Raw genomic sequence first — 12,061 nt, 5'->3', positions numbered from 1 at the left:
TTAGTAAAGAACTGTTCTGCTACAAAACTGTCTCACGATTGCCTCTTCCAGTGCTGCAAGGTACCCTGCTTTGCACCACACAATCCATCACCATCAAGGTCACCCTGAACCACTACCAGGCAGGAGAAACCTAAAACCAGGGTGTGCCCTGAAGGGAAGAAAGGTGTGTCTTTCCTATCATTGCATGGCTCAGGATAGTGTCAGAGTAACTACTACCACCATTCTTATCACTCCTATCCTCTTCTCTACTATCCTCTTCCTGGGTCACTGCAAATGTAGTCTCAACTTTAATCAATCCACAATTTTACCTTGTTAACAGGAATGTATCCTTTGGAATCAATGGTCATACCACTCTGTTTTAGAAAACCTGTTGTTGGACTTGCTCCTAAAATACAATTATTGTTTGCAATTAGTTTATTGTTTTGGCTTCATCCACCATACAGGAGGTACACAGGGATTCTGTACAAGGAAGAAGTAGCAAGGCTCTGTTTACGTATTATTTTTCTTTCCATGGGAGGCATACACTGGCACAGTATTTCCCAACACATGTTTCTGGTTGAAGACTGCAATGTATAGCACTCTACACATACATATAGTAGCATATGACGCTCAGGCTTTTAGGCTTTTGTATTTGAAATAAAAATCTGAGAAAAAATGCATGTGCAAAATGTACTTCATTAAAAATTCTTGAACTTCAAGGCATTATTTTTAAAGTATTTTAAAAAGCTCAATGTGACTTTAGTAAAATAATATTTTAGGAAAAGTAGCAAGAAAAATATGGAGTTGATATATCTTGAGGGGAATTTTTTGTCAATTTTCCTTCCGTCTATCTGGCTGTAATTTGTCCTAAATGTATCAAACTTTACAGGTTGCTTGATAAATTTGGTGCACATTCAAATAACGTTAGGGTCATTTAATAAGACCGATGTTTTAGACGCCGGTCTTAATACCCCTGAGCTAGCGCTCGATGTGCCCAAGTTATGTAGAGGAACCAGCCTGGTATAGAAAATGATAAGTCAGACAGGCCTGCCGGACCACCCCCTTCCCCATCCATGGCACACACCCTTTTTTAGAACTGGCATACGTTGGCGTGGAAATGGAAGAAGTCGCAGATTCGGCCTCAAATACCCTTTACGACCGAATCTGCGTCAGATACCTAATATCTGATCATAAATGACCGCTTGTATGTCTACAAACAGCAGTTTGTTACTGTTACTGCAGTTTTAGGCCACCCCCTACTGGAGTAAAACTGCAAAATTTTTGCAACTTTTAGAAAATTAGCATTTGTGCAACAAAATAGAATTTCGGCATAAAACCAAAATACAGGCCTTGATAAATTCCCCCTAATGTCTGTTTAAAAGCTCTGTATACAGCAGTTAGGATTTTATTTGAGACAGTTCAGAGGCATTACTTTCTATTAAACATACATCTTACCTATTCCAATGACACAAACATCTGCTCGTAGAACCTTCCCACTCTTCAGCACCACTTCTTTCAGCTGAAAGGTATAATATTCAAGACATGAAACTAGACAAAATATAAGGACAAAATACTTACTCAAGAATACTTCAGTAAGAGTATATAGACACTTGTCCATGTGCTCCTCTGCTATATTTGAGCTCTGTTTTCTACATAAAAAACTTAGATATAATCCCCGAAATTTTTTTTTATGCTTCTGGTTATTAGTGAGCTTGTATACATAACTGTTTGTTTTAACAAACTTACATATTGACTTATTGATGTATTTTTAGATCATGTGGCACCCGATGTGACTCGCTCGCAGTGTCTGATGTGTGAACAGGAAGTCAGTTTCTTTATTCATTCCTGAGAATGAAATCACAGCTCAAATGGAAATGGCCAAAGAAACTGACTTCCTGTCCACATAGCGAGTCACATCGGGTGTCACATGATCTGAAAATACATCCATAAATCAATGTGTTGTAGGCTTATTAAAGAAACAGTTTATGTATACCAGTATAAATTAGAGGGACCCAAAAAATTGGGGGGGGGGGGGGGGAATTGCCACATTGTATAGATTTTTGTTGCATGGGATCTTATTGGTGACATATGCCACTGTATGGTAGATAGTGACAAAAGTAGAGGGTTTACGTTTAGCACATATGATAGGAATGTCAGGAATGCCATCAAGCCCCAATGAAATGAAACATGATGGGCCAGATTTATCATTAGCTCAGGTCAGAATAATGGAGTGAAAAAGTCCCAAAAAAGTCCCAAACGCTAAAACTGCGCACAAATTTGCGACTTTTTTCTGCTCTGCACTATGCTCGCCAGTTTTCTGAAAGTGGGCGTGTTTTCTTATGTAAATGAATCTCTAGACAGATTTACTATTGGGACTATTTAAAAAGTCGCATAAAAGTCGCAATTTCACTCCAGTGAGGACCATGCTTATCTTATGAGACTTTTTAATAGAACATGCGACTTTTTCATAAAAACATGCGATTTTTTCATAAAGATGTGCGACTTTTGTAAAGCTGCTTACTGACGGATAAACTGCTACCGTCAAACCACATTTATTACAGTCTTAAAGGGCCGATCATAAATCTGACTTGGCTAAAACTGACTTTAGCCATATGTTAAAGTGGCGTGAGCTGTCAGAGTCATGATAAATCTGGCCCGATATGTTTTTGGAGGTATTCTCACCTATAAGAATCATGCATTGTCACACAGTGTCTATGGTCCCCTGAGTACGGGGGCCACATGCATATGCTACTGCTTGGTTTTGCCCGATATATGTGTCAAAAGTTTTCAGGAATTTATTTCATTTCACTGTACATATGTCATAAAAAAAAAAGCAAAAATCAAGTATTTTAATACAAGGCATAAACTATAGCTAATTAAAGTAAAATTAACAAGAGTGGAGACCTCAGTAAGATTGATAGACTCCTTTGCAGACTGCAAAAATATAGATAGATACATGTAGATGCTAGATAGATAGATAGATAGGTTAAAAAAAAGGAAGTCCAAGGCAGCACTAACCATTACTTAAAGGGGTTGTCCGGGTTCATTTCCCCCCCCCCCCCCCCCAGCAGCCCCCCTGACTTGAGCATCGGAGCAGTTCATGCTCCGATGCTCTCCTTTGCCCTGCGCTAAATTGCGCAGGGCAAAGGCATTTTTTGGAGATCCGGTGACATACCGCTCTCCATGGGGTTGCCAGGAAGCCCTATGACGTCACCGGCACTGATGGGCGGGATTTAGCGCTGCCCTAGCCAGTAAAACGACTAGGGCAGCGCTAAAGCCCTCCCATCAGAGCCGGTGACATCACCGAACACACTGCCGGGCGGAAGTTTCCGCCCATCAATGTTTTATGATAAACAAAAAAGCCTGTGCCCTTGATAACAGTCCCAGTAAGTGGACTGAAACGTTGCACGGGTGAATAAAGGACTTTTTTCTTTCACCACATTGGAAGTGCTGCAGTTTTTCTTCTTTTTTTTTTAGATAGATAAAAAGATTGATAGATACCTTTCCTTCTTGTTCCCTCAGTTCAGAAACTTCTGTCTGCATGTAAAACTTCACTCTGTTACTTTCAAACATCTTAGATAGAAAAAAAATATATATATCAATTTAACATTTTTAACGAAAACTTTACGTTTTGCATAGAACATTGCAATTATACTGTTACTGTACCTTGAATGGCACAAACACATTACAGAGTTTTTGTGGCTCCAGTCTAAATGAGAGGACTCAAAGCCTGTTATAGATTGAGAGCCATATTCAAATACAACAGGACTAAGAAAGAAGTCTGTTAATGGGGGTTTCTGGAAGTACAATATTGAAGACCTATCCTCAGGAAAGATCATCAGTGTCTTATTGGTGGTCCGACACCCAGCATCCCTGATGGTGAGCTGTTTGAAGAGGCCAGGAGAAATGCTAGCACAGGCTTCCAGTATCTGTAGTTTCAGGTGCTGCACATCTCGTATCTGCACAGGATATGCTGATGTGCAGCACCTGAAACTACAGATACTGGAAGCCTGTGCTAGCATTTCTCCTGCGGTGTTGCTATCAGTGTGTGAAGAGTGGGAGAAGAGGGTTGCATTGACAATCCAACACAATGGACAGCACATTGAACACATTTTATAAGTGGTCAGAAACTTGTAAATAACTCATGAAAGAATAAAGTTACGTTAAAATCAAGCACAACATTGTTTTTCTTGTGAAATTCCCAATAAGTTTGATGTGTCACATGACCCTCTTCCTATTGAAAAAACAAAAGTTGGATTCAAAATGGCCGACTTAAAAATGGCCACCATGGTCACCACCCATCTTGAAAAGTTTCCCCCCTCACATCTACTAATGTGCCACAAACAGGAAGTTAATATCACCAACCATTCCCATTTTATTAAGGTGTATCCATATAAATGGCCCACCCTGTAGAATAGAAGAACTTTGTTTCATATAGCTCCCTCACACTGCTATAAGCCTGATCATTGTTCTTTTGTCCCTTCCACTGCCTTTACATTTTTTGGCTTCCTGATTGCTTCTTTTCTCATATTAACAAGATAACACAGCTCCTGTCACATCTAGCTCTGTCATTAACATAATCAGACAAGTGGAGAGATCACAGATTCCCACTAGAATAACCTACTGACAGTATACGCATTATAATGATACAAAGTAAACAATGATAATTTGTCATGACCATCATTGACTGGATGATAAATAGGTTATACTGTACACAGATAGCGAAATACAAACGTGTATGCACTCATTTATTATCTAGTGACATGTATTTTTAAGGGCAATGTCTTCGTGTAGGTAAGAAGTGTTAGGCTGCTCATATACTTTAGATGGCTGTAAGCCAAACGTTCAGTTGAATGCGGACCCAACTGCTAGACACCTCTATTGGCAGCTCATTTTCCTGAGAACAAAAGGATTGAGAATGTTGAAATTAAGCACGCCTAACCCTTCTTTTTTCCAACGTCTCCCACTGAAGCAGAGTTGGGACAACAACACACCCAATAGAAAGTAGCCTGGTCTCACAGAAATTGATGGCTACGTCTAACCAGTGGCATACCTGCCATGGATGCAGACAACTATAACAATTCTTGGTCAGCACTCTGGAGAATAGCGCTCTGTGGTGAGGAAAAATCCTCAAATCGTAGTGAATCATATAACACGGCACATGTAGCAAATGAAATGCAAGGTGTTCATCTTTTGTTAAGATGCTCCAAGCATAACAGTCATAGGGCCAACACTAGTATTTCGGTTCATCCTGGACATTTGGTCACAGCCATGGAGGAGATGGAGTGAGCATGCAGTTGGAGCTCCCCCTAGTGGACAGTTTTAGAATATATTGTGTCAGGGGAAGCATCACAGACATATTTATATAATGTGTGCTTTGTTAATAATGCACCTGCTCCATATTTTCCAACACAAAAGTCGAGTAAAGTTGGTGACTTTTTTCATTAAAAAAATTTCCTCCACTTTATAAAAAAAATTTTTTTTTACATTTGCAGACTTCTTACTTGGTGGGGGCCAAACAATGTTTTGCTGTGGGTCCCTAGAAGATCTGTGTACAGCTCTGCTTCTAAGAGTCATCCAATGATTAGAAATGTTGTCAAAGGACCCCAGCTGTGGTATTTTGGTCCAAAATCATCTAATGTGCATAACTACCTTTACATAAATGGTGGTTTAACGCCCGACACACCCACCGATTTTGAAAAAAGGGATCCTATGTCACCTGTTTTTTTTATAATCAGGCCAGGAAGAGATAATCGGAGCTAAGTGGTGACACTCTCCATTACAGTCTCTCCAGTCTCAACCATTGTATCGCCCATAGACTTGCAAGCAGTAGGCCATGCACATGCACTGCTTCCACTCCATTCATCTCCTCCATTTCTGCTAGCAAGAATACAGGGGACAGCCAGAGGCATAACTAGAATTTGTATGGTCCCATAGCAAGGTACAGCAAGGAACCTCAATGGCTAGATGAAGAGGCAGTAATGCAAACATCTTGAGCAGTAATACCTTTTTTGGCCAAACAGAAAAATTATGTTTGCAAGCTTTCAGACCACAGAGGCTCCTTCATCAGGCAGCAGTCAAATGAATGATTGTTGGAAAGACACAACATTTTAAAAGATGTTACAGACATTTGTACATGAGGTGATACATTAAGATAAGACAGAGCAATAAAACTAAGTTATTGTTACCGATGGGCAGGTGATAGAGGTTTAGGCTACATTCACACAGCTGTTTTTTAGAACAAATTAAAGTCAATTGGGCTATTCACAATGTGGTTTTTAACAGCCGGTGAATAGCAGCTGTCCTATTTTTGTCATTTTTCATGGCCAAACAGACTACATTGAAATCATTGGGACCGTTTTTATGGCCATTAAAAATGGGTACACTAGTGCAAAGTGGCTTTTTAGGGGTTAAAAATGTACTTGCCTCTTCTACTTGCATTTGCAGAGGCAGTCGCTCCTCTCTCGGCGCTGAAGGACCTACGCTCAAGCGTGATGATGTCACCATGTGCTCCCAGCAATCATGCTGGGAGCACATGGTGACGTCGTCACGCATGAGCACAAGTCCTTTGGCAGGTCCTTCAGCATTAAGAGAGGAGCAACTGCCTCTGCGCATGCAAGTGGATGAGGTGAGTAATCATTTTTTTTTGGGGGGGGGGGGGGGTAAGGACTACTGTGGGGAACATTGGTGGCCGAGGACCACAATGGAGGACATTGGGAGACACTATGGGGTAACATTACCACTGCTGGGGGCCACTATTGGAGACATTATTACTGCTAGGGCCACTATGGTGGACATTATGTACACGGCAGGGGTTGGAATTTTTTTTTTTTTAAAAGGTAATGAAAAAAATGGTAATTTTTAATGGCCGTTAAAAGCACATGCAAAATGGCTATTAAAAACAGCCAGATGGCCAGAAAGTGGATGCAAAACTGGTTGAAAAATAGACAGTGTGAATTTCATGGCCGTTTTTTTTACTGTTGTGTGTACGCTAAGACTTAGGCTAGGTTCACATATGTGCCATGAACTTCAGTAGTCTATTCCGGCAGAGTAACAGACTACCGGATTTTACCATATCCAATATAGAACCGCCAGATCCTCATTGACTATAATGGATCTGTCAGTGATTCGTCTGGTTTCCAGCATAAATGCTGGCTTTCGGGAGGACAAAAAAAATATTGTATGCTGGAACAGACCACCAGAGAGTCTGCTGTATATGTGAACGTACCCTTAGAAATTAAGGAGATCTGGAGTCAGTCGGGGGTGTTCGTGTAGTGTCATAAATCCAGGTGTTAGATTGAGTCCTCTTTTCAGTGACTGGAATACTGTTATCAATTTAAATTCCCAGAGTTTTCTCTCCCTGCCTAAAATCGCCCATCAGAATTAAGACCTAGTCAGAAGTGCCCTGTCATCACCACCAGAGATGGGCACATTCCCTTTTTTTTTTTTTTTTAAGTGAATTCGAAAAACAACAGCATCATATACTTGTTGCCGAATACAGTATAGATATAGAAATCAAAAGACCTATGTGGTCCAATTCTCTTGATACAGAAAACAATGTAAACAAAAAATATAGCAACCGTCTAAACAGTTTCTCTAACCAGCCATTGCAATGTTACATACTCCCTATTTCTTCAATTGACATTTAGTGAATTTTAATATGTACAGGTATCCCCATTAAACCGAATAAACTACGCTTCCTCGAGCTGCTGATATGGCTTGTCGCAGTCTTGAGGTTGAATACATAGTTTGTGCTGCCCCACACCACAGGCCCCAAACTCTATCAAATATTTGTGGTTTGTTGCGATGTTTGTATACTAGTACTACATATGGTAGGATCTGATTTATCTGTAATTTCCACATGGTCAAGTTCGGTGTACTGGGGCTGTACCATCTCAGAGCAATACATTTATGTGCCATAAACAGGGATTCCCTCAGGAATATTGTCATATAGTGATCCTAATTATCTTCATTCAGTATTCCTAACAGGCAGACCTCAGGAGTGCAGGGTGCCCGAACGGGCAGTAAAGAGGAAAGAAGATCAATCACCTCCCTCCAAAACATAGCTATCGGGGTGCAGTCCAAATCATGTGCCAGAAATCCGCCTCCAGTTCCGCACACCACGGGCATGCTGTGGATGACACTCTGCCCATTCTATACATCCTAGCTGGTGTTAGATATGTCTGATGAATGATATATAATTGGAATATTTTGTTATTGATTGCGGGTAATACTTGAAAATGTGATTCCAATAAAGTCATTATGGATTTATCTGTGAGTGTGGGTATCCTTCTTTTCCATTTGTCTATTACTTGGAGGGGGTTTGCACTGATCTTTGCTTGTACTAAGTGCGAGTAGATTGCCGATACTAAGCCTCTGGGACCCTGGGTTTTGACAACTCCTATAAGTGGGTATTTGGAAACTCTGTTATGTGGAAATTTACTGTTTTGCAGCCCTAAGTTGCAAGTATGATGGGTACGCGGTATGTTGAACTTTTGTGCCAAAGTCTCAAATGTCATTATAATTCCTTTATCATAGATATCACCAAGGGTTTTAGCTCCCGCCGATTTCCATCTGTCCGCTTCCATCATCCCCCTGCAAACTTGGCATGGACTGATTTTCCCACAAAGGTATGTCTGAGACAACCTCTGCAAATTTGGCCAGTAATTTAGCCTCTTTCCAAACCGTCTGTGCCAATTTATGCAGTGGTAGCATTGACCTTTGGAACTTAGGTGACCCTTCTAATATCGACCATAGAGTATTATGTACAGTTTAGGTAAGTTTTAAGAAGTACTCTGAAGTAGGTATGTCTTCTGTTGTGAACCAGGTGTTAATAAGCCGTATCTGGCCAGCTAAATAATATATAAAATAATCCGGTAGGGCCATACCTCCCTCTAGCTCGGGATCTGCCCCAAATAAAGACCCTAGTCATGGAGTCTAATTCTTTGAAAACTGATTTGGGTATGGGTGTTTCTGAGTGCTGAACAGCATAAAAAACCTTTTGGGAGTATGATCATTTTGACTAAGTTAATGCGTCCTGCCACTGAGATAGGTAAAGAGTTCCAGTTTTTAAATTTGTTCCGAATGTGCTAAATTAATGGGCAAATATTAAGTGATAGAGCCTGAGAGTGTCGCTTAGTGATTTTGATTCCTAGATATTTAAATGTGTCCACTACTTTCAGTTGGACAACATGAGAGGGGCCATTCCATTTGGCCCTGCCCAGTGGCATGTACACCCATTTCCCCCAGTTAATTCTCAGACCTGACTAATCCCCAAATTCATCTATCAAAGCCACCCATGGTAATTCCGGTTATGTTATTACTGTTTCTCACACTAATGGCCAAGGTTTCAATTGCCAAGGCAAATAGGAGTGGTGACAAGGGGCAGCCCTGTCTCGTTCCTCTGTGAAGGGGGAAACTTTCCGATAACCAGGGGTCAAGTCCTGGGAAAAAAAGTGTGGGAACTCACCCAAGATCCACTGCAACCCCCCCCCCCCTCCAAAAAAAAAAAAAAGCACAGAAAATCTAGCACGCTGTAATTTGTGTAGCTGCGGACTGAGCCAAATGTACACATTGTGATCAAAACACAATATCATAGTGCCATCCTCTCCCCCTGTCCCCTAATGTGCTAGTATCAAGTTCCTCTCTCCTACCCCCTTCATGTGCCAGTATCATGGCGCCAATAGCCCGCCTCCCCCGTGGCAGTAAAGTAACAGTCCGGTATTTAAAAAAAAAAAAAAAAACACTTTTAGAAAAGTTTGTCATGGGATTCGAACTCATGACCCCTACACATCAGAGGCAAGGCATATGCCCTCACAGCTATGAAAGCTGTCTAGCTAATAACTTAAAAAAAAATATATAAGACTTCTACTGTAGGTAACTTTGCCCACCGTGTATGGATGTAGCAGAGCTGGGTGTGTTGGGGCAGCTGTCATGTGTATGGTTGTACACTAGGTATCAGTACACTAGGTATCAGTAGGAGTCTTAAAAAAAAAAAAACACTTTTAGAAAAGTTTGTCCTGGGATTCGAACTCATGACCTCTACACATCAGAGGCAAGGCATTTACCCCCACAGCCATGAAAGCTGTCTAGATAATTGCTAAAAAATAAATAAATAAGACTTCTACTGATACCTAGTGTACTGATACCTAGTGTACAACCATACACATGACAGCTGCCCCAACACACCCAGCTCTGCTACATCCATACACAGTGGGCAGCTGTCATGTGTATGGTTGTACACTAGGTATCAGTACACTAGGTATAAGTAGAAGTCTTATATTTTTTTTTTTAAGCAACTACCTAGACAGCATTCATGGCTGTGAGGGTAAATGCCTTGCCTCTGATGTGTAGAGGTCGTGAGTTCGAATCCCAGGGACAAACTTTTCTTAAAGACATTCTAAATTATCTCCTATGTGTCAGCTGCGAAGTGACTGAACATACTCGCAGCGTATTAGGCCGACAGAAGAAGTGAAGGAGATGATGTCAGTAGGGGGCGGGGCGCCATGAGAGGAGTCACAGACAGCTGTGAAGCCGCTTAGCCTGCCCTGCACTCTCCTGGCTTGAGGCTTGAAAGGGACACTAGGTATAAGTAGTGAAAAAAGTGCAGGAAAGTGCATGAAAAAAGTGCAGGAACGCCGTTCCCACGCGTTCCCCCTCCACTCGACCCCTGCCGATAACGCTCCGTTGATCAGTAGCCACCGGGTTGCTATACAGGATGCTGACGCATCTGAGCAATTGAGGACCAGACCCAAAGCTTCGGAGGCAGCCAAACAAGTATGGCCATTCTATGGGCACATTCACTTGTTATAGTAAGAAATGCAAAATCTGTACCAATATCTTATCAACAGACATCGTTCACATATCCAACACATGGGACTACAAAATTACTGACACTTTCTCATGCGTGTCCTCCAAATGTGGTGTACATGATACAATTCACAAAGTGCCCCAATAACGAAATATATATTGGGGAAACCATGTAAAATCTAGGATCAAGGATGAATTTACATAGGCACATAATAAAGAAAAATGTGGATACACTTGTGGGGCAAAACTTCTCTGGACCAGACCACAGTATCATGGATTTAAAGGTATTACTGAAAAGTAATTTAAAGACCAACAAAGATAGGGAATTCAAACTAACATTCTAGTCATTAAAAAGAGGACTCAATTTAACACTTGGAATTATGACCCACTACTTGGACATACACACCCCCTTCTTCCAATTAGACTCCAGATCTCCTTAATTCCTAAAGGTGGATTTAGACAGGCAGATAATCAGGCTTATTGTCAGGAATGCTCATTCCAGAAAATCTGCCCGTCTAAATGTGCAGCCGATTACCCGATGAACAAGTGAAACAATTTCAGGAAAAATTCTATTCACAACAAATGCGAATTTCCTCGCGCTTTGTGGTAACGCATCGCAATTTTTCCTAAAATGGTGGCTACACGTGTGAGGACTGAGGACATGGGGCAAGGAACTCTGGGAAGGCGGGATCACCCAGATTGACATGCATGCAGCCAATCAGCAGCCAGCCCTGCGATGTCACAGCCTTATAAATACGGCAGCCATTTTAGATTCTGCCATTTTCCAGCGTTCTGAGTGCAGGGAAAGACGCGAGAAGGCACTAGGGACAGCAATATGAAAAACCTAATTGCGAACAAAGAAAAAAAAAAATTATTTGTAAGAGCAGGGAAAGGATAGGGAGGAATCATTTCACAGCATTTTAGTGCAGGGAGAGATGTCAGAAGGCATTAGGGACAGTGCTAGAATAGCGATTTACAAGTGCAGGGAAAGATTATTTGGGGATCCAAATAGCCATTATACAGCTCTGTCATTTCAGCAATTTGTTCTTGGGGTGCAAGTGCTATGTTGAAAAGCCTTTAGTGGCTTATATCTGTAGAAAAATAAAGTTATAGGTGGTGAAAGCGTTTAGTGACGTATTTCAGTACTAACAGAAAAATATATACGCAGTTCACTGTGGCAGTTATTTGTGGTGAAAGCATTTGGTGACGTATTTCAGTACTAAAAAGAAAAATATTTACGCAGTTAACTGTTGCATTTATTTTTGGTAATAGC

The 12,061-nt window shown here is 41.1% G+C and overlaps 1 protein-coding gene across 1 annotated transcript in view; it reads right to left on the bottom strand.

Moving 5' to 3' along the window:
• The window catches only part of AIFM3 (apoptosis inducing factor mitochondria associated 3), a 139,377-nt gene that overhangs the window by 91,075 nt on the left and 36,241 nt on the right, over positions 1–12,061 (bottom strand). Inside the window, exons 12-14 of the mRNA XM_044290988.1 lie at positions 3,481–3,552; positions 1,435–1,498; positions 309–385 (exon numbers count right to left, since the gene is read on the bottom strand). Coding sequence (XP_044146923.1) covers positions 309–385; positions 1,435–1,498; positions 3,481–3,552 — 213 coding nt within the window. The remainder of the gene's footprint in view (positions 1–308; positions 386–1,434; positions 1,499–3,480; positions 3,553–12,061) is intronic.

Source organism: Bufo gargarizans, chromosome 1, assembly GCF_014858855.1.
Source record: "Bufo gargarizans isolate SCDJY-AF-19 chromosome 1, ASM1485885v1, whole genome shotgun sequence".
NCBI classification, from domain to species: domain Eukaryota; kingdom Metazoa; phylum Chordata; class Amphibia; order Anura; family Bufonidae; genus Bufo; species Bufo gargarizans.
This window is presented reverse-complemented; position numbering and strand designations above follow the sequence as displayed.